The 26,252-nt window shown below is 35.5% G+C and overlaps 1 protein-coding gene across 1 annotated transcript; it reads left to right on the top strand.

The window, feature by feature from the left end:
- Positions 134-25,984, top strand: LOC109835449. The gene is made up of 10 exons (XM_020403431.1): positions 134-290; positions 5,139-5,272; positions 5,358-5,474; positions 5,547-5,633; positions 6,525-6,657; positions 7,529-7,706; positions 8,481-8,511; positions 22,553-22,616; positions 24,026-24,321; positions 25,451-25,984. The coding sequence occupies exons 1-10, from the start codon at positions 134-136 to the stop codon at positions 25,868-25,870; spliced, it is 1,617 nt and encodes a 538-aa protein (XP_020259020.1). The 3' UTR covers positions 25,871-25,984.

Below are 26,252 nucleotides of genomic sequence, written 5' to 3'. Positions count from 1 at the left end.
TCTCAAAACTTTTCCTATAAATTTTTTAAGAAATACAAGGAAATCAAATTTTTGAAGGAAAATATTTCCTACAATTTGTAGAAATGTAACCAAACACCCCCTAAGTGCAAAAGAGGTCGGTATTTGGGATTAAATGTTGAAAGGTGTTGGTTTTGAAAATTTCTCATCCCTTATTATCTCTCATCAGTTCTCTTCTTTTTCTTCCTCTGCCCTGATCTCTCTCACCCCAGGATCTGCAACATTTCCAGCCAAGATGTCTTTTGATCCGACACCAGTGATCGCATTGACAGGTAAGCAAGAAGAACTTTTTCTTTCTTTGATTTTTGTCATTAAAAAAAAGAAGATTGAGTATTTTTGTTTATGGTGTTCGATGAATCCATGGTGATGGAACACGATTGGAAGAAGAAACGCATGTAATTTTGACTCAATTAAAACCCTTGTTTCCGTATGATTTTGTAGTGAGTTTTGTGTAATTTAGGAGAGTTTATACAGAAATATTTGAATTGGCCTGTGAAACTTTGTCTTAGAGTGACATTGATCATGATAAGGGAAAAAAAACAAGATAATGAGAAGTATGAGATTTCAAAATGAATCTTATTGCTTGTTATTTGGTATTTGGGCTCACCGATGGCTTTGTTTTACGTTTAAACTGTAAAGTAGGGTTTATATTTTGGAATTTTAAAGGATAAATAGAGGAACAGGGCGCACGGTTGCTTGATATTGCTGATTTGGTCTGATGAGGAGGATGAGGAAATGTAGGGTCTCATATGATGGCACAGTTTATATAGGGAGGAAAATAGTATAAAGCTTCATTCTTGGGAGAAAAAGATGTGCTTAGATGATTTGTTTGCTCACTCGTGTTTTGTCCCTTCTCCTTTTGTTCAAGATTGAGATTTATCCAGACTTGTTTTTCTTCTATCATAATTCATAACCATCTTTTGCAATTTTTCATCTTCTTCTTCTTCCTTTTTGATGACCTTTAGCGTTCTTGATGACCTTTAGCGTGTGAACTTGTTCAAGTTGCATCATTGACTCCTGTGAATCTGTGTCTTTTGAGCTTCCTCCATTTCTTCTTTAGTTTAAAGTTCAGGTTGGGTTAATCATTTCGATTTGAAGTTAATCACTTCGAATCGAACCGCTTTCAAAAACAAGCCGATTAAGCGTTTTTCTCTGCATTCTTGAGCTTTTGCCAGCAAAAAGTGCTTAATTTCACCGCTTCGCGGCTAAGCAAAGCGGGCAAGGACCACTTCTGCTCCAAAGGCCGCTTTTGGGCGCTTTTTACAACACTGGCTATTTGCTTCCTCGCATTGTACATACTGAGTTTGTGTTGTATGCAAAAGGATAGCAACCTAGTATTCAGTGTGTAGAGTTATATACATCCAGTAAACTTTCGTTAAGCAAAAGAGTTTTAGTTTTAGATCTCACAAGAGAATGTTGGTGCTAAGATCCAGGAGAAATTAAAATGATTGTCTCAAGCTCAGAGGAGGAAGAAAGACAGGCCTATTGAGGTTTTAATCATTGTTAGAAGATAGGATGGATGTACTGGGGAGACTATGATGAGACATCAATGGTTCAATGTTAAGGCCAACTTAATAGAAAAGCCACAAGTCACAACTTTACATAGAAGTGGCCGTTAATTTATTAAAATATATATGAGGAATGATGACTTGTGAGTTTTCACCCAAAATATGGAAAACTTCACGGCTATGTGTGTTTGCATTTGTGTATATATGCTAAGCCATTCGAGAAATCCAAGCACAAAGATCTTATTTCACATTTTTGTTTGTACACATACATGCATTTAATTGCAATTGCTTGAGTTTTCCTTCGTAAATGGAAAACTTTTGAATAATAAGCAGGTGGAGTGACGTTTAAATTATTGGACTATTTGCCAAAAATGGAATAAGCACACATAAGTTTTTGCAGATACTATGAAAATAAAAATAGAGTCATGTTTAAAATGTCTCAAACATAGATGGCTAACATGGCAACAGATTATGTTCATTATCCATCTATGTCCAACGCAGTGAATGCAATGCCACAATAACATATTCTTAACCCCAAACTTTTGGGGTTTGTTAAATGAATCCTAGTATTTCATTCACTTCCGTTCTGCATCATCTCCTAAATTCAGTTAACTGTTATAATATCCTTTGTAATTTCTTCCAACCAAACTCTTTTAGGATAACCTCTAGTCCTCCATGCCTTAATAACTATATTCTTATAACTTCCTCTCATTGGTGCATTTAGTGAGCTCCATGGTACATGGACAAACCATCTCATTCGTTCCTCTTACTTTGTCCTTTAAAGGAGTAATCTCTAATCTCCTATGCATGCACTCCTTTTTAACCTTCTTTTACTGTTTATTCACAAGACCGCCATAACATTTTCATTTTTGCTAGACTCATTTTTTTTGCACATGATTATTTTTTTAATTGCCTAATATTCAGACCTATAAAAAATTGTTGGTCTCATAACTTTCCTATAGAATTTTTCCTTCAATCTCATAAGTATTCTAGGTGACGTAATGCTGTAGAAACACTCCTCTATTTTAACCACTTGGATTTGATTCAATAAACCACATCACCTTCAATCTCATCATCATAACAAAAATTGATCCCTAATAATAAAATTTATTATTCTTAAGAATTTCTTGACCGTCAATATGGAATATTTACATGAAATGTATTCTATTTACATAGTTGTGGTGGCAAAAGCGAGGAGCGTACATGTTCAAGTAAAGCCTTTTCGCTATTAGAGCAGTGAAGGTGGGAGTCATCTGCCTTATTCCTAAATAATGTGTGTACTCTACTCTCTTGGGGAAAAATAATATGGATGTTATAGCCTTTGGTGATGCCATAGCCACAGGATTCATTGCAAGCAACACTAAGTAATGTGGACTAGCATTGAATTATGTGCATGTTATTCTTTTTATTGTCTAGCAATGACTATAGAAGCAATTTCAACTTTATATGTGAAGGTTTCTTTATGATCTTTGTGAAAGAGATGGATTGCATCTTTGCTGCTAAATTGACTCTTATGTCCTAATTTTAGAAGGATTAAAGAGAGTTTTCCTGTAACTTCATACGTCTTTCATGCACAAGCTGAATCTGGATTGGATAATCACTCACTGAATTCTTTTTTACATCCAAAATATGAAGTAATCCTGATGTTCCTATCACAAATGTAGGTACATTTATTAGGATCTGAATGTAAATACAAGTTTTAAATATGAACATGCATTTGAATATTAACTTATCAATATCTCTTCATAATGGTGCTTACATGTTATATTAGAGTTGTTTTGGTATATATCTCTCAAATCATCTATATTTAGAGAAAATTTGAATCATCATCAAATCTGGGGTTTGTTAGAAATTTGTCCCTCATTGACTTCGTTTTTACGTTAGATGACACAACAAGGAAGTATGCTCTTGCCGATCCATCCAAAACTTCTCAAGTTATCCAAATGATAATGAAGTCATTGTCTTAAATTATCAGGGCTGCTAACAAAATAAAAGGAATATATCCCTCCTGTTCTTGAACAGTTAATAAAGAGGGCCAATGGCCAAGTATATAAGAACCCTAAGATATCAGAGATTTAGTCTTAAATGTGATGATTTTTTGACAGTTTTACATTATGAAAGATTTTGAAGGGTATATATCTAAAAAACCATTTATAAATAATTAAATATATGTGTATTTACATGGACATCCAACTTTGTGAGAATAGTAGCCCATCTTGTAATATTAATGCCGCACTCAGGGCACGAGCCTATTGACCTTATGTAAGCTGTGGGATCTGTTGAGTGAAGCATGCTTTTTTGGCTCGATCCACAGCGAAAACACCTAGCACTGGTTGCAACCTGAGTCCTTGACTGACTATTTAAACATATTCTTTTTCTTTCTCACTACCGATGTGGGACTAAATTATGGACATCACAGTCACCCGATCACCCCACCTTAGATAACGACGTCCTAGTCGTGGCATGAAAATTGGTCCATCCTCCAGTATCACCATTAGGCGATGTGCATTCTAGAGGTGGCTTCTATGGGTTCTAGAGGTGTCTGGTTAACTGCTCTAATACCATTTGTTATGCTCCGGGCCATGAATTTGTTGCTGCAATATAAGCCATGAGACTCACTAAGTGCAACACGTTGTTTGGCTCGATCCAATGCCAATAATACTAGCACTAATTCTAACTTGAGTCCTTGACTAACTATTTAAAATTCTTGTTTTTCTTTCCCACTACCGATGTTGGACTAAAGTAATGGTGTCACAATTTATATATTTATCTGGTGTTCCACAATTGACCTACCTCTCCATAGTGTGCCCACGTTTCAGCCATTTTATGTTGACTGATAAGGGCTTTACTGAAATCTGATGCATATCCATATCAATCTACTACAATCATCATGAAAAGTTTGTTTTCTAATTGATATGCTTGTTTTTATACCTGCGAAGAAAATAGGATAGAAATAAAGATATACTATTCCATCCACATTTGATTTGTTTCATCAAGCCGTATATGTGTGCATATGCTCTGTTTTCCGTGTCAATCTTACTATAAGGTTTGAAGTAGAACTTTGGGCTTGACCATGGCGTTGTCATTTTTTATATCTATCTTCTCTATTTCCATTTCCCTCTGCATTAGGGACATAGTTATTTTATGTCTCACCCTCATTCTCCTTTTCACACTAGTTCACTTTGTCCACTAGTTCGCTTCTTCCTGTAGTGCTTGTTGCTTCAGCTGTAAATTTTGGTAGCCTATGATTCAGTTGAACTGTTTCTTACAAGCTTTCTTGTATGATTTATGGATTTTGAGCAAAATTTGTTTTAAGTGTTACCTGTCCAACATGTATGTGTAGTGATAAAAATTATTTTGTACTGATCAAGCAGTAATAAGCACCAATATTGGCTTCATAACAGCTAGGTGGCCTGACTAGGTTTCAACAATCTTTTCATGCTTAATTTGTCTATCCAAATGTCTCTCCTTTTATGGTGTATGATGCTCTGTCCTAAGTGCCTCTTCATTGGCTATCGATCTCACTGTCTAGTGTAGGCATAAGAAGTTACCATGTCTTTATAATGTTTTTCTGTTCTTCTCTCTCTCAATTCATACGCAATTACAGTCCAGGTATTCAGGTGCTGAATGTTGGAGAGGAACTTAAGAGACAAATTCTACCATTGAAGACGGGTCAAAGTGTTTATGATGTATGTAGTCTTAAAGAATCCAGATGGTATGAAGTCAAGATATCGTATCCATCTTCTGTATGTTCTCATCTCCCAACCTAGTATGCGATTCCATAAGCTTCAGTGTACATCCGAGTTATTACCCACTCTTATGAAACGACAGGTGCCTGCTAGCTTCTCGCTACAAATGAAGAGCAATGCAATATACCTTGGGTTAAATAAGAACAGAAGATTATTAGATACCGAGAAACTAACTTTCAAGACTGATCATAATAATTTGGTTAGTGTTGAATTTTTTGTTTTCGTTTTATGCTTCGTATAACAAGCTACAACTTTGAAGCTTACTGTGTAGAACTCAGGTAACAGTCATATGTATCTTCTTGTGACTGTCGAACCAGTTGGGGCTGTTGCAAAGCTGGGTGTCCAAGAAGGTGGACTGGTCTTATTTAACATCGGTGAGTGAATAGTTATCTTAACTGTCCAACAGTGGTGCTGTTTTGTGAAGCTTTTCTTCTACTTCTGTCAACCTATGGCTATTGAGTTAAACCTGAACATGTTTTATATGAAAAGGTTGAAAAAAATGCATGCAGTTTGTGAATTTAGCGGTTCATACTTTTACAATGCCACTTTTCTGCTGGTCGACAAGTTCAAGAAACTAAAATGCTGCTTTGTCGCTAGATAATGAAACTCAACTCGGCGGATGTTTTCGTGATGTTGTTCATGCATCTTCTCATTTCCATATGATTTTTATAGTCAGAGAGCAGTATGTACAGTATTTGTGTTTGTAGATGACCCCAAGTGTTTTCCCCCCTTTTTGTTCTCTTTCGCTCCTTGTATATAACAGTAACCCTTTCTAAGTATCATAAACATTAATTGTTCTTACCTTTTGCTTGTATATTCCTCTGTTTCCTTCTCATTCTTATGTTCCCTCACAATTGAAGGGTTTTTACACTTTTCACATGAAAACCAAGTTCAGAGACTCTGCGTGTATAATTGAATATCAATCTCCTTTCTCTTAGTGCATGATAGCCATGCCCTCTTCTGTTTCCATTCACCTTAGATTCTAACATTTAGAAATTAGATAGTCAACATCCTTTAATCTCTTATGAATACTGGAAGTGCTTGTTGCGCGCCTGATAGTGAAGGGCCCTTCTGAAGTTTCTATCATGATGTCATTGATGCTAGAGGGATAGCAGCAAACATAGGGAAATCTTGCTCACTCCTAAATATGATCTCTAATGAGTCTGGATGTGATAGATTGATATTTTACATTTCTTACTTTCCCGCTGTATTTTTGCGTATTTCCGTGATATTATTATTTCCTGTGCAGAATATGTATAAGCAGTACTCCAAGAAACTTCTAATTTTTAGGAACTGGCCCAAGAAAAAGCTTATGGCTAATGCTAGACAATGGAAAGAATTAGTGTTTCCACGGCTGAAAATGAAGGAAAATAAAACGGAAAGTAACTCATTTTACTCAGAAAAGAGAATATAACAAGTAGAATATTGCACATAGTATCAATATCGTAACCAATAGAGATGCATACTTTTCCAGACTAATAATTCTATAATCATCCAAATGCATTTACGTTTGAAGAAATCTGAAGATAATAAGGTATCATCGAGTCATAACTGTTCTAAATTAATAGAGCAGCATACTTTTCCAGACTAATAATACGATAATCACCCAAATGCATTTTTTATTACATAAAAAGCTTTATCTAATGGTATCCAATCTTTCTTTGTCCTTTTTCTTATGCCCTAAGCAGGGGGAAAATCAAGGGGAAAAAATTTATATTCATGTATTTTTCAAAATCCTTAGATTTTGAGCGAGGAAAATATTGTTGAATCTTAACGGGGTTGTGTGATTCTATTGGTTCTTTGGCTTGTATAGATGAATGAGTTCCTTGTAGCATATCACATCTCGTTTCTCCATATAGACGTCCTTTGCTCTGTTGGAATCTAGAGCCTTGTTCATACCTAACCAACCAATGACCATCAAGATCCAATACCTTGGCCCTCTCTCGTTCTAATTACCAGATCTAGAAAATGGACTCAAAACACATTGAGGATTGATGTTATGTTGATGGACAGTTATTAAAAGTTGGTCAATTCTTCTATGAATCTTTCTCGATCTTGAATTGTGTCTTATAGCTGACTCCTTTCCGTTGCAAAGAGGTTCAGTCCATCGCTCAAACCTCTGCAGTTAATTCAGTTTGATGTTCTTGTCTCTTGTACGAATACTTTATCTTCCTCAACATTTATGGAATTTTCTCATTACTCACTATCTCTTGTTAGATCTTAACTTCTATGTTCTTTAAATCTCCTTTGAAGTTGCCATAGAAGTAACTAACTATAATTTTCCTGAAGTACCTGGAATTGCAAATTGCATATATTATCAAGACACAATTGAGAAGTGTCCGAGGAGTATTGAACATGTCTGTGTTGATGCATATCTGACATGGGTACAATTTCGTAATGGGAATATCCATGCTATCACTACATGTATTAGGTAATTTAACCAGCAAAATGGATAGATATCTTCCCTATGTACCTAACAATCCAAGGAAAATCTCAAGCAAACAGTTGTCCTGAAACAAACTGGATAACAATTTGTTTATCTGATTGGGTAACAAAAGCAGTTGAATTATCTGTCTCAATTTGCATTTTATCATTTGTCATAGCTAACTGGTCGAGTCTACTCAAGTTCTTCTTAGCACCTCCTAATTTAGTGATATTTTTAAGTTTCGACATAAAAAACTGTGTAATGGTATCAAATCTTTCCTTGCTCCACTTCCACCTCAATGTTGAGAAGGAAAAGCATAAAGAAATTGATTCCTATAATAACAAAAATAACCTTTTGTCCAGTTGTTCAGGTCTTAAGGTATTAGGGGGAAAATGTCATTGAACTTTGATAGGATTGTAATATCAAACTTGTTGAAATTTAAAGGTCGTTTCATTTATTCATGGAGAGGATTGACAAGATGTCTCTATTGTTGCTAAATTTTGCTCTCTGATGAAGGTTTCTTTTACTTTTTTATATGAAAGTGACTATTTATCTGTTGGATCTCACCATCATAAATCTACTTTCAGTTTGTGATGAACTGTCACTTGGAATCCCACATAAAGCTTGGTGGGCGAGTATTGCGGTTGTTCTATGTTTGATACTGGCATCAAGTATTCCATATTTCCTCCCATTACAGTGACTGCTGAAGGTTGAAACCTCACAATCTAGTTACTCATCCGAGATAAAAGCTTCATGAGTTCTAATTTGGTTAGATGACAGAAGCTACCCCAATGTTACACAGTTACAGAAGGTAATAGTTTGACGTCTCCTTTTTCCCTGTTTTTGAACAGTGCTATCAGTTTGATGGCCATTGTAAATAATATATTACGTCCATTATAGTGAAAATTATAAACTCTATATGGCGGATAAAATGTTATAAGGAACGGTTCAGGTTTTTGGCGCTATACCCCTCACAAATGACTTCATTGTATTTCCCACCTTAAATGTTATAATCTACCTGTACTCAAATTTGTTAAAAAACTGAGCACTTGGAAGGAAACATCTCAACTACCACTTGGTCTTTAACTAAATATCAAACTTTCAGGTTCTCCTTTTCTTTGCCAAACCATGCAATAAAAGCATCATCTCAAACCCAAACACCTTATGGAAGTGGTTCTTGAAAAAACAAACACATACAACTCATTTTTGCAAGAGTTGAGTGGCAAGGAAATCAATCTTTGATTGCACATCTATTAAGGATATGATCTCCAAGCTTTTCTCCAAGGCTAGCACGTGTCATACGTTTGAGAAACATGTTTTAGTTATTGTAATGACTATAATTCTTGTTAGAATAGGTACGTATTGAGAAATTGTTTTATTATAAGCGGTGAACTATTAGTTATGGACATGGTCATCGACAAGTCCCGTATGAACGTTGAGTTGTATTTTATGTGGGCTTGACGTGCCATGGGAAATGGGTAAACAGATTAAATGGATGGCGATTCAATCAGGTTAGAAATCATCTTGTGATAACTCATTTACCCATTAAGTTAAATCATAACCACTAAATCCATAATCCCTAAATCTAAGGGGTTGTTTGGTTCGTTTCCTAGACATAGGGAAATGCAATTTCACATAAAGAAACACAAGTTTTGAGTTTTCCAAACTTTTCCAAGAAATAGATTGTTTCAGTTTGGTGCGCATATAAAAAATGATGGGAAACCAGTGTATTTACTTTTCTTGTGTTTGGTTCGCATGAAAAAAAGGGAAAGCTTTTGTTGATTTGACATTTCCTATTTTTCTTGTGTTTGGTTGGTTTTGAAGTTTGTAGGGGAAAATGTTTATGGTCACCATGGTAAGATTACCACTACTATATACAAATTTATTTGTGCTCGTTATATGAGTTAATCTTAATCATATAAAAGTTCGAATGTAACATGAACAAATAATAATATCCCTAATGAATTATAAATTTCTGTTTGTATTAATTAAATCATATGAAACTTGAAATAACATGAATCAATTGCTATGAATTGCGTACCTGATTTGATTTGAACTATACCTGTTTGAGATTGAAAAAAGCACACGAAACCTCTAATAACCTGCTTATTCATAAATTTATGTAGTACATACCTGAATTAGCTAAAAAATCTGTTGAAACTTATAAAAACATATAAACAACCTGAATAGCCATAAATATGTATATAACATAGCAAATTGCATCAAATTTGATAATTTATGCATGTTGATGAACTTTATGTGCAAAAAACCATGCTTGAAAATAATTTTTGACATCATCTCAAATAAATCAGCCACATGTATATGCGAATTATGGGTGTGGGCTCAGAACTTGTTCAATATCATCATTGTTAGCCTCCAGTGCAATATCAATAGATATTGCAGGTTGCTAATCTCAGAAAAATCGGTATTTATTTTTCTTGTGTTTGGTTCGCATGGAAAAAAAGGGAAAACTTTTGTTGGTTTGACATTTCCCACTTTTCTTGTGTTTGGTTGGGTTTTGAAATTTGTAAGGAAAAGTATTTATGATCACCATGGTAAGATTACCCCCATTATATACAAATTTATTTATGCTCGTTATATGATGTAATCTTAATCATATAAAAGTTCGAATGTAACATGAACAAATAATAATATCCCTAATGAATTATAAATTTCTGTTTGTATTAATTAAATCATATGAAACTTGAAATAACATGAATCAATTGCTATGAATTGCGTACCTGATTTGATTTGAACTATACCTGTTTGAGATTGAAAAAAGCACACGAAACCTCTAATAACCTGCTTATTCATAAATTTATGTAGTACATACCTGAATTAGCTAAAAAATCTGTTGAAACTTATAAAAACATATAAACAACCTGAATAGCCATAAATATGTATATAACATAGCAAATTGCATCAAATTTGATAATTTATGCATGTTGATGAACTTTATGTGCAAAAAACCATGCTTGAAAATAATTTTTGACATCATCTCAAATAAATCAGCCACATGTATATGCGAATTATGGGTGTGGGCTCAGAACTTGTTCAATATCATCATTGTTAGCCTCCAGTGCAATATCAATAGATATTGCAGGTTGCTAATCTCAGAAAAATCGATACTCATCATAGCCTAAATTGAACACAAATAGAACTCCAAGTGACTGAACACAAACATAGCACAAACCAGAGCATCAGGAAAACTGATTTGCACGAACATGAACAAGGGACATGCTCATGTGGACTGTTTTGACCAACCAAGAATAGAACCTGCTGATAATGACAAAACCGACGTGGTCACAAACTGAACACAGCCAGGCGTGGTATAACATCAACAGTATATATGCACCAAAAACACAACACAACCAGGCTCCGCAAAACAACCAGACTCCACAACACAAAATCGAGCTGGTCACAAACTGAACACAACTAGGCTCAAAATTATATCAACAATATATGCAAAAAAACTGGCCGAGAAAAAAAGCACAAACATAACCAGGCTCCACAACACAACCAGGCTCCACAACACAAAACCGAGCTGGTCACAAACTGAACACAATCAGGCTCAGAATAGCATCAACAACATATGCTAATAAAAACTGGCCGAGAACAAAAGCACAACACCACCGGGCTCCACAACACAAAACCAGGCTCCACAAATAAAAAATGCACAAATAGAACTTGAACAAAATAGCATCAACAAAACAAAACAGGACAAAACCTGAATACAACCAGGCTCCACAAAACAACCCCAAGTCACAGCCTGAACACAACCACAACCAGGCTCACAATCCTGAGCATATAGGCATGAATCCCAACAAATACCCACAAATGCTATATGAACTTCAATATGAAAAGCTATATGAAAACCATATGAAAAGCCCACAAATACCCACAAACGCCCACAAACTTAAATATAACATGAGTTTGCACTCAAAATCTCGCTAAGAAAATTAGTGAAATAGGTTCAGAACTGGGTCAATATCATCATTGTTAGCCATCCGGTGTAATTTTAAAAGATATTACATTTGGTTGCTAATCTCAGAAATTTTAACAATCATCATAGCCTAAAAAAGTAAATAGTCACCAGTATAGACTCGTTTCATAAAGGCTTACTACTCAAAATACCCAGAGCAATGGGCTCAAAACTTGGTCAATATCATCATTGTTAGCAATCCAGTGCAATTTCAAAAGATATTGCATTTGGTGGCTAATCTCAGAAATTTTGACAATCATCATAGCCTTAGAAGAAAAAAATTAATAATGTAAACTTGTTTCATGAAAACTTACTACACAAAATACCCAGAGCAGTAGCCATCCAGTACAATGTATGCACATTGTAGGTTGCTTGCATCTTAGAAAATTGTATTGTGACTTATAAATATCCTGCAGTCACAAGTTTAATTTAAAGGTTAGTACACAACAATATTCACACTATGAAAGATAATATTACAAAATAAAAGTAAATAACTACTTACTACAATATAACAATAATATGTTCCATCGTCATAATGTTCGACAATCACAAAAATAAACATAAACAATATTAGTCTTTAACCAAACGTAAATATGCTTAAGTGAGAATCATAAAATATTACGCACACCCATAATCTATAGGTCTTCAACCATTTTTGTTGAGAAATGACTCAATCATCTCCTTCTGACCAATCGAAGATATGCCCATAAATAGTATTGATTCATGCTCATTCATATAGAGGTGACAGTAGTATGTATCTAACTTGACAACACTAAAGTCATGTGAATGAGCATATAGGACCGTGGATAACTTCTCGGTCCAATGCATATGTACACACTTCATGTTTGTGCTAAATACATCTAGCTTATCCACCATTTTTAGCATGATCTCACTATCTAGGTTGGTCTTACGAGCTTTTACCTTGGCGGAGGATGGCTTAGCCTTAGAACTTGATGTGTTGGGTGCTTCCTTAGGCGGAGGAGTGTCCTCGTCATCTAAAATGTGTATTTGAGTGGATTGGGGAGAATGCATAGATGAGTTCACCTCATCTCCAAGATTTATGGTCTCACAATAGCTAAATTTTTTTCAAGCATCACTAGCAAATTGTCCTGTAGCTTGATCATCCCCGATAATAAAGGCGAGATCATCATAATACCTCAATGGTTTATTGACGTATTGTCTAAGCTTAGCATTCTTAAAGCTCTTGTCCTGCAAATTATAGTTTAATTAATTCAATGAAAATAATAAAAAGAAATGGAAAATAAATCTATTATTTAATGAGAGTTTATTTACCTCAATTCACCTATCCAAACATTCGGGATCTATGATGACAGTCTTCGTACTATCATCCCATCCGGCATCACTAAGATTACGATAAATTTTCATATCACAAAATCTTGTTCGTAGAGTTTTGATGCGGTGCATGACATTATCCCACTTAAAAACTGTGTAAAACTTCTCATTAATATGTTGAGAAGCCATATGAAAAGCGGTTCTCTTAAAGTTTTTGTCGGGTTTGTTACCCTTCCTTACCAAGTCAGCAAGAAATGGAATGAGTTCATCATCATAACGGGAATCCCAAAACAAATGTTTGGTCCCTTGCGAACCACTAGCTTCACCATTTTTTTTGGATGTGAAGTTTTTCCTCTTCTTTGGATTTGGCGATGTTTCTACCTCTTCTTCTATGAGGTCCAGTTTGGAACCTGATTCGGGAGTTGATCCATTATCACTAGTAGGAGAAAGTTGCACCCCACTAAGATTAGGACCGTAAAATTGTGGATGTAAAGTTGGAGAACTTAGCATGTTCATATATGACCCCAGATGATGGTGCATTGGAAAGTAGCTGCTATCATGGAATGACATGTTCGGGTATGATTGAGTGGTTATATAAAGTACAATTGCTCAAATGAAAAATACCCACCATCGTCGTGATGCACTGACTGAGGTGGTTGAGGTGGTGGGGAAGGTGATGAAACTACCCCCTTGCTTTTTTGATTATCTCTCCCACTCAATGATGTATTATCCGTCATTACTAATTAAATAGAGAAAGTTAGATAACTGAAAAAAGTAAAATATGAATACATGAATTAGAAGCAGAACATAATTACTGAAAATAGAGTTATTGAGCACATATATGGGCATAAATAGAAAAAAATTAAAAAATTAAAAATTAAGTCTCTGTGGTTACACCATGATTACACATCATAGTAGTCCACCCACATCGTCCAAGCAATGTCATCCTTAAGAGTCATCCACTCATTTATTGCTTTAGTTTGCTCTTTTTGGGTTTGATTTTGAGTAAAATTAACTAAATTAGTATCATTCTCGAATGTCACCTCACCATCAATGTCTTCATTAAATTCATCATCGTTGAGCAGTTCATCACTTGGATCCATAGTTGTAATAAAATTATGGAGTATCGTGCATGCCAATACGATATATTCTTGTACAGGAAAAGGATAATGCGACTTAGCACACAAAATCTTGAAACGATTCTTTAATGTGTCAAATGCAGATTCAATCTTACATCTCAATGAAGAATGTCTTAGATTAAATAATTTTCTTCTATTCTTAGGTGTTTTACCCGAATGTTTTTTCAAATGATATCAAACACCTCGGTATGGAGAGATGAAACCTAGCATGGTTGGGTACCCAGCATCACACGGATAGTATTTGCCTATAATTTTATTAAGAAAATTATTAAGTCAAGTTTGAATATTAAACTTAATAAATATTAGGACAAATTTTTAAAAACAAACATTTTTCAAATTTATTTAGCAAAATCAGCCGTTTCTCAAAAAAAATCAGCAAAACCGACCATTTTCCTCTGAAAAAGTGTCGGTTTTGCTGTGAAAGATTTTTTTTGAAATGCACGGGACTGCTAGTCCCATGCATTTCATTTTCTGTCCACAAAATGGACGGGACTAGCAGTCCCGTTCATTTCGTTGCCATTTAATTACCCCACCCATGACTGACCCCCTCAAACACCGACTCCCCTTTTAACCCCTCCCCTCTCGCCATTTCGAACCCCTCCCTTATTAGGATTCGAGTCAGATCTTATGGTCCAGCACCAACTCCGAGGCATCGTCAACATCACCGACGGCTGCTCCTTCTCGCTCCACAACTTTGGGTTCGCAACTTCGGTCCAGACCATGGACCCCTGCAATTCCTCGGTGGGCACCATCTCCTACATGAGCCCCGAGAGGATCAAAACGGATCTCAACGACGGGGCTGAGAGGATCAACACGGATCTCAATGACGGGGCTTACAACAGGTACGCCGACGACATCTGGAGCTTCGGGCTGAGCGTGCTCGAGTTCTACCTGGGCAAGTTCCCCTTCGGGGAGAATTTGAGGGGCCAGGGGGATTGGGCCAGCTTGATGTGCGCCATCTTCTTCTCGAACCCGCCACAAGCGTCAGCGACTACTTTGAGGGAGTTTAGGAGTTTCATTGTCTGCTGCTTGCAGAAGGAGCCCGATGAAACGTTTGGTTTTAATGATGTTTTTATTGTTGTTGTTTGTTGTTTATTTTAGGACAAATTTTTTAAAAAACATCTTTTTTAGATTTATTAAGTAAAACCGACCATTTGGACATTTAATGAGCAAAACCGACCCTTTTCAAAAGAAAATGGTCGGTTTTGCAGCAAACAGTTATTAGCCAAGTGCACGGGACTAGTAGTCCCGTGCACTTCACTTTAATTGCCCCCCGCGCTCGCGACAGACCCAAAAAAAAAAAATTTGCTGTGACAGACACCAAAAAAATCACCGCCTTTAAAATTCTTTCACGAGCTACATCCGAATTTGAATCAAATTCTTCTCCTCTAATGGCGGAAGAGATCAAATTCTTCTCCTATTTCACAGTTCTCAAAATAACACAAAAATTTATTCATGAATTGCAAACTAACACCAACAAGCATAATAATATGTATCAGTGAAAAATACAAACAGAGGGGAAAAAAGAAAAGAAAGGGATGGAAGTGGATGTGGATGCGAAGCCGGAGGAAGTGGATGCGACCGCATCTCCAGTATATACAGTTTTCTCATCGTTAGAGGTCCTTTTGGATCCTTCTCCTAGAGTCCCGCATCTCCAGGATCTGACCTGATAACGAACCCGACATCTCGGCGCGTGTACAGAAGGGGTGGAAGTGGATGCGAAGCCGGAGGATGAGATCCGAGGATAAGAAGAAGACGGAGAGGGCAAGGATTTAGTCGTGGAGCTCCAGCGATCTCCCTTCACTGGCGGCGATCACAGTGAGGAGGCGCTCCCGGAGGGACGAGGCGCAGATTCCGAAGCCGAGCGATTTTAAAGACAGCGATTTTTTTTTGGTCTGTCACGAGCGAGGGGGGTTCAGTCACGGTAATTAAAGTGATGAGCATAGCAATTAAAGTGAAGTGCACGGGACTACTAGTCTCGTGCACTTCGCTAATAAATACTTGCTGCAAAACCGACCATTTTCTTTTTAAAATGGTCGGTTTTGCTCATTAAATGTTCAAATGGTCGGTTTTGCTTAATAAATTTAAAAAAGAGGCTTTTTTAAAAATTTGTCCTTTATTTTACTTGCTTACAAATGGTTAATGAATGTGATGGTATTAAGATTATTTGGCTGGCTTGCTTGAGATGTTGAAAACCCAATTGGGGATTCGATGATGGAAGGAGGATTCGATGATCGGGCGGTGACCTTATCGTAGTTCAAAATGGCGGGAGGGGAGGAGTTAAAAGGGGAGTCGGTGTTTGAGGGGGTTAGTCACGGGTAGGGTAATTAAATAGCAATGAAATGAACAGGACTGCAAGTCCCGTGCATTTCGTGGATAGAACGAAATGCACGGGACTAGCAGTCCCGTGCATTTCGAAAACACCTATCCCAGTAAAACCGACCTTTTTAGATGAAAAGGGTCGGTTTTGCTGATTTTTTTGAGAAACAACTGATTTTGCTAAATAAATTTGAAAAATGATTGTTTTTAAAAATTTATCTTAAATATTAAGTTAAGTCTTTATTTAATTACCATCATATACTCTTAATCCATATGGTTGTGGTCTAGATAATACATCCTGAAGAATCATATAATCATTTGCAGACCCCTCCCAACCTGCTAAAACGTATGTGAATAGCTTGTTTGAGGTGCAAGCTGCAAGCACATTCTGTGTAACATCTTTGCGGCCCCGAAAGTGTGCAACAAGATTAATCAGAATGCATCAATATGAGTCTCATCTATCATTCCAATGCAATCCTATAATACGTGTATCATACACCTAAATTAAAATTTACTTTCATTGATTATACATGTAAATGTGCTTAAAGTGTAGATATACCTTGAAATAAGGGTAGTATAGCGAGTTGTTAACGATCTCTTGGGAATGTCATTGGGTGCTTGTCTCATGTACCGTCCACGCAGGTAAATAATTGCTTGTAATACCTTGTTGAAATATCTACTAACTATCTCCCCTGATCTTATAAAATGAGATCTGATAATGTGATTTTTAGATTTATGACCCAAAATGTTCAGTGTCATGATAAATTGTTATTTTACTGTTACATTCCTTGAGTCTTTTAGCAGGCTATAGTTTCTCATTATACTCGCTAGTTTACCAAAAGCACCACTCCGCATTCTAATATAATTTGCGCAACTATCACTAAAACCATTATAAATTCGCTCTATGTGCTCAATTCTAGCTCTCTCTTATCTTTTTTTTCCTTACTTGGACCACTATAAATTGATTTATGTCTAGCTTGCATTCTCCTTATGACAGTAATTATTATAATTAAAACGGATAGGGCAACACCTTGAACCATATTAACAACACTTTGTTGATCGGAACAATCCCCATCATTATCCATCAACGATGTAAAAAATCATTATCCAGTTAGAAACTAAGTCAAATTCTAACAAAATCTAAACAAATTATAAATTACAAATTACTAACATGGATTACTGCAATATCTAAGTAAAAAATATTACAGTGACATAAATAGCATTTAAAAATATCAAAGATATGCACGTTTAAGTCCTAAAATGAAAAAAATACATTAACAACATGCTACAGTAACATTTTCATACTATCTAATAATCAGATAATTAAAAACAAAAAAAAATGATTTTTTTTTGTGTCAGTTGAAAGTTCCATGTACAATTTTGGTTTCTTAGCTATAAAATCCACTTTTTTAGTCTAAGTTCCTCACTTCTCTTAATATGGTCTCTTTTTTTCTCAAGTTTTGTATAGATTTCTATGGGTTTTTAAGGCGTTTAATTTATGGGCATCTCAAAATTTCAAGTTTTCTCCACAATTGGATATTTGAAGGTTTTTAATTCCCTTTTCTTATCTGGGTATTTTCAAAAATTTACGAAAATCAGAAAATTAATCAGATTAAAAGTTCAGATCTGAAAAAATTAATCAAAAAAAAAAAAAAATCAAATTACCACTAGTGATCAGGACATCTTCATACTATTAAAAGTTCAGATCAACTAAAACATTTATGTTGCTCTAAAATCTTAAAAAATTAATCAAATACAAAGCTCAGATCTGAATAGTGTCGGTAAAGATCAGACCCCCTCACACAATTTCTCAGAAAATTGCTGTAAATTACATTAATAATTCGAAAATTAAAAAAAATAAATTTTACCTTGATTTTGGAAGCAACGACGTCAGCAAAGATTAGATTTGAATAGCGTCGGCAAAGATTAGACCCCCGTCCCCTAATTTCTTCGAATACAGGGACAAAGAAGGCTGCAGGAGTTTCTGGCGAGAGGAGGGCAATGATGTAACTATAGCTCACTAAAGAAATCAACGAGGAAGAAAAAATCCGACGTGGCTAGGCTTTTCGTCGATTTCACTTAGTTGGGGAAGGAATCAGGGGAGAGGAAAAAAACCTAGCTGGCAGCGATTTAGGCTTCGGTTTTCCTCTTCAGCCCTAGCGAAACAAAGTTGAGAAAAAAATCCACGGAAATGAAATAGCCAACGTGGAGGTGAAAAAACCGACGTGGAGACGAAAAAAAGTTTTCCACGGGGTTTTAAAGCGAACCAAATAGCCCCAAGTCCAACTAATCCCATCTCCTTAAAAAGCAATCCCTAAGTCTCTCTCCTTGATATCATGTCATGTAAGGGATAAGTCTCTCTCCTTGATATCATGTCATGTAAGGGAGGTAAAAAAAAAAGAATCAGAGAGACCAAAGTCTCTGCAACTAGAGAGGAGAGAGGAGATTGAGTTAAAGGTTTTTCATCGTTTGGTCAAAAATTAAGGCGAGCGTTCTTCGAAAACTTATTTTTCTAAAGTTTTTCCTTATTTTGATTCTATGTTATAGATTATCTTTTTTGATTGTGCCTTTGGCCAATGTTTTAAATATCGGTTATCGAAAATATATCGGATGACTAAAATTCATATCGGATCCTAGTTATCGGGATATATCGGGGATAAGTAGTAAAAATCGGAGTGTTACATCGGATGGTGAGCATACATAATATAGTCTTAAAAAGTAATCTAAGCACATTTAATGAAACATAAACATACTAATATGTAAATAACACATGTTTAGGATCATTTACCAATTGTTTTTGTTTAGTGGAAGCGAAATAGAATAGGATAATATTGTTTTTGTTTAGTGTATGCGAGTCGAATATGGAAAAAGAGGGTTTTTTTGTCTCCAAACGTGAACCAGTTCACTTAGAATGTAAATTGTAGAAAATCGGGTGATTTTAGCCCACGAAAAATCGGCCGCTTTATCGGATTTACACCGATATATCGGGAAAAATCGGCCCAAAACTATATGCGATATATTTTTGCAAAAAATCGTATCGGCCATAGCCCATCCTATATATCGGGGATAAATCGATAAAATCGGTCTATATTTAAAACATTGCCTTTGGCGCTCACGAGAATTGAACCCAAGCCCCCCCACGAGGGAGCGATACGGCTTTGCCATGTGACCTACTGGGCCTATGTTATAGATTATCAAATGATGTAATTTAGGACTCATGAGTCGGATAAAATCTTATGATTATTCTTTAGATACTTGATGGTCACATTCTTATTTTGTTATTCACATTTAGAGATTTGTAGATTCATGTTGCTTCTACATGGATTCATGTTATATATCCTTTTATATAATGTTTATGCTTGTTCAAATATCTGTATCTTTTAATATGCCACAAGCTTTTAACATTGTTCCCACTACTACCATTGTGCAGATTTCATAATAAAAGTGCATGCATGCTAGAACTTCGAGCGCACTAAATTACCTTGTTTAGTTGTAGAGTATGATTGGCTCATTTGTTTCTTGTTATTAACAGTGTTTTCAAAGGCGCGCGCCTCATTGCGCCTTATGCGCCTTACGATGCGGGGCGGTGGCGAAGCGCCCCACATCTGATGCAGCAGCGCCTTTTGCGCCTCGCGTACATCTGTACTTTGTGTAGGATGCATGTAGTACATTTCTTCATATAGTTTTGTTTGTTAACATTTTAATCGAGTCTTTATACTTGATATTTCATATCCCAAAAGGAAAAATAAATCCAATAGGCTTTTTTAATAACCTTCAATTGAGGACCATTACTAATCCTTAGTTTGGATATGTCTTGATTTAACATTTGATTTGAAAATTTATGAAATTTGCTACTATGTTGGGTGTTAGCATTAGAAATTAAGGCAATATATTGTAAGTTTGTAGCAAGATATTATTTATCATGATATTTTTCATGTAAATTCTAAAAACATGTTTTTTCGCGCTTGATTACATATATTGAAATATTATGTGTGTGGTGTGCGCCTCGCATCACTCAGGCGCGCGCATAGCGTTACGCCTTGCGCATGTGCGCGTAAAGATATTTTGCGCGCCGTATTGCGCCTCGCGCATTGAAAACACTGGTTATTAAAGTGATGAAAATATCTTGTTAGACCATAGATTGTTGGCCTATGTTGCTTATTACTCCAGAGTCATGATAGGGAGATAAGTTGCAAGGCTATGACTAGTGTATGCGTCCGCTAGCTATGAGTTGAGGTGCTTTGTGGCTTTATTATATGTGAGGTTTGTAGGTTATACTACAACTAATCCTCAAATTTATTTTATTCATTGTAAAGAGATATATCTAGGTATATTCTATGTAATATTAATTAGAAAGGATAATATTTTATTTTGACAAGTAATAGATAAATTCTTTCTAATAGATATTTTCGTAATAAGAATTTTTAAGAAAAGCAAATTTTAATTTAGTGCTAAATTTTTGATATATTCTACAAGTGACGATTATGTTTATCAAAATAAATATGAAGTTAAATTCCTTATTACTGAAATTTGTTTTCTAGTAGCATACTTTCCTAAGAACTATGATGTGCCTAGGGTTTTGGCCAAAAGCAAATGTTGTTCAACAAGATTTTTTTTTTTTGAAATTTTAAAATATATTTGTAAACAAATCTATCTTTTTATAATAATAAATCCCTTGTTTTCAAGTTTCAACTTAGTTTTCGAAGCAAAGCTCTAAAAAATATACATATTTATCTATCTTTCCATAACAAAAACCACTACTTTTTTCCCCAAATTGAATACGTTTGTTGTCAAGTCACTCAGATTAGTCATCCTAGTACTCTTTCAATGGTGAATTACTCTTTGATACCCCTCTAAACAAGGGTTGTTCTAGATGGACTAGGAAGCAAATATCTCCTCCCCACATGCTCAACTGCAGACTTACTCATCCAACCTTGACTTTACTTCAGTAGACTCTTATCTAGTTAATCCTTCACAATTTTATAACCAAGCCGAGTCCATAGTTTCCCTTAGTTGTAAACCAAAACTCAGTTTAGACTAGAACCCAGTCTAAGCTAAACCAGACCCAGTCTGGTTCAGCTCAGTCCAAACCAGAATAGGATAGACCAGATCAGACCAGAACCTAGGTTAGTTCAGTCTAGTCCAGACTAAACCAAACTAAACAAAACCAGGTCAAACCTGTCTTGAATCCAACCGAGTCCAATTTAAGTCTAACTCGAGTCTTTTTCAGTCTCAAATTACTTAAGCTAGTGTTTCTTGAATATCTGTGCACTTTAAATTAATAACCAAATTCTATGGTTAATGCATGTATCGTGATGATTGCTTATGTTGTGATTGATATTGTTCTAATAGATAATAGATTATGTTTGACATATGAACAAACTCTTACTTGATCCCATAGCGAACTTCACTTGGTAGATTGTGCATGAATACGTATCCCATTAAGATGTGGATTCTAATCGTGACCTTATATTGCATGGATTATTGACTTGTACATGTTCTTGATCATGTTTAAAGTTCATGTTTTGTTTTTACGGGATACCGTACCATAGGGATTCAAGTTCCTAAATTGGCAAAATCATCCTGATATTGTTTATGAAAATTACTTGAAACAATTATGATTAATGTAGAAACATTTCATGCTCAGTCGAAAATTTAAAATGATATCATGGGTTCAAATAACGGGGAGAATGAAGGCTTTGATGTATATAAGTGGTACTTTTGTTATCCGAATATTCATGTTTCAAGATCATGTTTAAGGAGGCCAAGTGTCATAACGACTATCATGTTGCCGTATTCCTAGGGCCCTACGGGAAGCCGCCTTATATACAAGGAAGTTTCTTTCTCTATTTCAAATAACATAAGGTAAAATGTCTTGCATGTGTGATTGTGACAATAAATGACTTGATAGTTGTAGATAGTATTTGTAGTTTAACTACTTTTACTTTTGAAGTACCTACATGTTTTATTAATACATTTCTACATATTAGTAGTAAATTTAAAAAAAAATTATGTGTTTTATATGGGTATTTACTTCAAGCACTTGCACATGCACTTTTCCTTTATTTTATACGCTTGTTAGGAGTTTTCTGACTTCCCTGGGGGTTTGTTTACCCTAGATAGGGGAATTGGAATTGATTTTTCTCAGCAGGACAAAGAGTATTTCCAGGTGCAAGCTCAGAGGTAATGATTACAGTCCTTGATATTTCAAATGTATACATGCTCTGTAGATAGATTTTTCTGGAAAAATTATAAGCATGATTTTTCCAGAGACGTGAATACAACCATAAAGAGGAAAAAAATTTATAGTTGTATTGTCGGCCGAGTCACACCAATATAATTACATTTGTTTGGAACCAGGGCGTGATAGGTATGGGTTAGTATTGTTGGTGATTTTGTTGTCTCTTGAAATTTAACTGTACATCATATTCATGAAATGACAAGCTTTTTTCTTGAAATCATATTACGCTTCTCTTCTTCATATGTTTTTTTTTCTTTTGACAAGATTCTGATATGCTTTTATTCGTGTTTTCTTGTGAATGTACAATATCTAATATCATGTCAAGGTTGAAAAAGCCGTTTACTTTGGCAAGAAGTCATCATTTAGCTGGCTGTCTTGACTTTAACAGAAGTTAATAGTTCCTTGGATAACATGCAGCATTTTCCAACTATCCACTAGCTCTCTTAAAAGTGAAGTAAGAGAGAGTTTTGCAAGCCTTGTTCCACTAATCACCTTATGATTATGCTCGCTTATTTAACTTCTTTCTAAATGCGGGCTCATTTTTCTTCTTTGAGTACATTGATTATTAAGTTATGAAAAAGCGAACTGAGAGAATGACTGACACCAATAAATTAAATACAGTTTCCTACTAATGTGACTTTGATGCTAAGTTAGATTTTGATGAGCTGTTTGGGCTTGAGAACTAATTGAGTTGTCCTGAAACTGAACAAGTGTGCCTTTAACCTCACTTAGAGTGAAAGACACTTGAACTTGGTTTCAAAAAAGGGATAAAGAAAAAGTCATTAACCGCACAAAGTGTTCTGAAAGATTGAGAAAAACAGCTGAAAAGCACAGATATAAATAGACATATTGATGCATTTAGACTGTCAGTTTCCTTCTTGAGAACTTATGATGAAAAACAAGTCCAATATAGCAGTCCCTCCCTACTTTCTTTGGATATGGCATCTCATTCTATTGGGCATAAGTAAGAATTTTACTTTCAGTTTTATGTATTCACATAATATGCATCATACCCATTATTGTTTGAGCTAATTTTTAGTTTAACATCATGAAAGTCCAATGCTTTGGACCTCCTTTCTGAATTACTGTATTTACGTCGTAAAATTCGGGCTACATAAGCTTGTCCTTTTTTCCCTTCTTTTCAAACATTTTAGAAAAACCAATTGTTCCTGACTTTCTATACTGATGAAGTTGGCCAAGAAAACTGTTACTGAAAAAAAAAGTACAGATATTTCTTATGCTAATATTTTCTACAGAGGAATTGCTTGAACCATATTAAGTATGAGATTTCTCTACAAAGTACTGGAAGTGTTTGCTCCGTTTCTATCATTGTATCTTTTCTTTTCAACAGGTAACATTGTCGAGGGGCACTTTGTCACGCTCCAGATTGTTAACAAATGCCCTTTTCCGATATGGCCAGCAACTGCTCCCAATGCCGGCCATCCGGTGATAGCCTCTGGTGGCTTTTTCCTTCCCTCTGGCCAAGCGAAGGTGATTCAGGCACCCGCAACTTGGAGTGGTCGTTTATGGGCGAGAACAGATTGTAATTTTCGGTCTAACTTCAACTGTGCTTGCAAAACTGGTGACTGTCAAGGTTTGCTTTCGTGTAACGGAGCTATCGGTCTACCCCCTGCAACCCTTGTGGAGGTATTTTGATATATTGAATACTGAGAATTGGATAAAATCTCTCATCTTTTGATTTAGAGAGGACATATTCTGTGTATATATACACGAAGGAAGTATGCATATTTGTTATCACCATAGAGAATACGCAATCTGTCTAAGAAAAGTAACTTGAAAAGATAAACTCCATATGTTTTGGAAATATATCAAATATTAAGTACTATTAACCTTTACTTACCATAAGAAGAAAGCAAACAAATTGGAATTAGTCTAATGTAACACGCAACTGTCTTCAACGAAGTCATCCTTAGATGCTCCCACGGTTTCAATTTCATTACTCGCGGTAGAACCGTCTCCTTGGTCAGATAATGATTAATGAGTTACTATTATCTTAAATCTTTAAAGTCTTGCGATTACAGTTAGCATATGCAGTCATGCATGGAATCGAAAATTCACGATGAGTACGTGAAATGCTAAAGATTTATTTCTACATGATGAAAATCTTGGTAGTTTACTATGAATTTAACTCCGTCTCTTCCATGAATTTTGTTGAATGTACAAACTTGAAAATTCTCGATGATGAAATCGTCCACGGACGCGGCCCCTGATCTTGATGTCTCTGCTACTGCAACTGCCATCATGAAGAGTTGGTCAAAGAAACCAGAGATCAGATTTTTTTTTCTTTTTCAATTTTTTTTTTTGAATTTTTTGTCCCCTTATTTTTTTTCTCCTTCTTTCTCAATTCCTTGAGAAAGAGGGCAAACGTGGAAAAAGAAAAGTGAGCATGAAATGATGAGAAGTGGCCGCTTACTCTCCAAAATATCCCTAAACCCGAAACCAACAAATCCCCAGCTAATATAGGGTACAGTCTCTTTAAAAAAATAAAGCTATTATTGGGGGGTAAAAATGAAAAACAAAACTTTCATAGAGGGTCCTAGGAAAAAGAGCTAACAAAGGAAAAATATTATTATAAGAAAGGAAAACTGTCTAAATATTACTATATTTGACATATTTCCTACAGATATCATAGATTGTTAAGTCTTGCGAAAATAAAACTATAAGAAGGAGAAAATAGCTAATGTGTAATATCTAGCTTTACATAACGTACGTTCTTTAGTTTGTCATCAGATACGATCAGATCTCGACTGTGCAGGTTTCATTACAAGAAGGCAAGCCCAGCTTTTACGACATCAGCATCGTAGATGGATATAACCTACCGATATCGGTCTCAACCAAGCCATTTGACTCCAAGTGTTTGATTAAAGGCTGCATCAAAGACATCAATGCATTATGCCCCCAGGAGCTCCAGCTTCTGGATGAAGACGATAACGCGGTCATCGCCTGCAAAAGCGCGTGCTTGGCGTTCAATTTGGACGTGTTTTGCTGCAGAAATGAATATGGGAAGCCTGAAAGTTGCAGGCCAAGCTTGTATTCAGACATGTTTAAAGATGCTTGCCCTTCGTACGTCAGCTATGCTTATGACTCTCCACCGCCCCTCGTGTCCTGCAGTTGTAAGGATTTTGTTGTGACTTTCTGCCCCTCCAGTAAGTGGGGCAGTGATCTGTCCATGTAGGGAAGTTGAAAATGTAATGATCATGACCGTAGAGCATGAAGGCTAGCTATAGAAAATGTGATATTGAACATGCTGATATATGCTTAAATAACTTTTTGGTCTAATAAACATGCTTACTTAGTAGAAAATCTCTTTCCTTAATTTCTCTCTTGTTAGATAGCAGGTTCCTAATATGTTTTCTAATTTGTTTTGGTAACAGGATTCCAAATCTATTTTGGTAACATGTTATTAGGATTCCTAATCTGTTTTGTTTTTTGTTTTAGAATTCCTAGGGCTAAATACCCATATTGGTATTTTATTTCAACCTCATTTGCCAAGAAGGTATTTTAATTAAAAAAATCGGCGTTAAGGTATTTTAATTGAATGAAATTACCAATTAGGT

The sequence above is a fragment of the Asparagus officinalis genome, chromosome 3 (genome assembly GCF_001876935.1).
Source record: "Asparagus officinalis chromosome 3, Aspof.V1, whole genome shotgun sequence".
Lineage (NCBI taxonomy): Eukaryota > Viridiplantae > Streptophyta > Magnoliopsida > Asparagales > Asparagaceae > Asparagus > Asparagus officinalis.
Note: the sequence above shows the minus strand (reverse complement) of the source record. Positions and strands in the feature narration are given on the sequence as shown.

Excerpts from the sequence above, each read along its gene's own strand:
- LOC109835449 (XM_020403431.1), top strand. The coding sequence starts at position 134 with ATGTTGAAAGGTGTTGGTTTTGAAAATTTCTCATCCCTTATTATCTCT. Across the intron at positions 291-5,138 it reads ACCAGTGATCGCATTGACAG|GTATTCAGGTGCTGAATGTT; the intron begins GTAAGCAAGAAG and ends ATTACAGTCCAG. Across the intron at positions 24,322-25,450 it reads CCCCTGCAACCCTTGTGGAG|GTTTCATTACAAGAAGGCAA; the intron begins GTATTTTGATAT and ends TCGACTGTGCAG.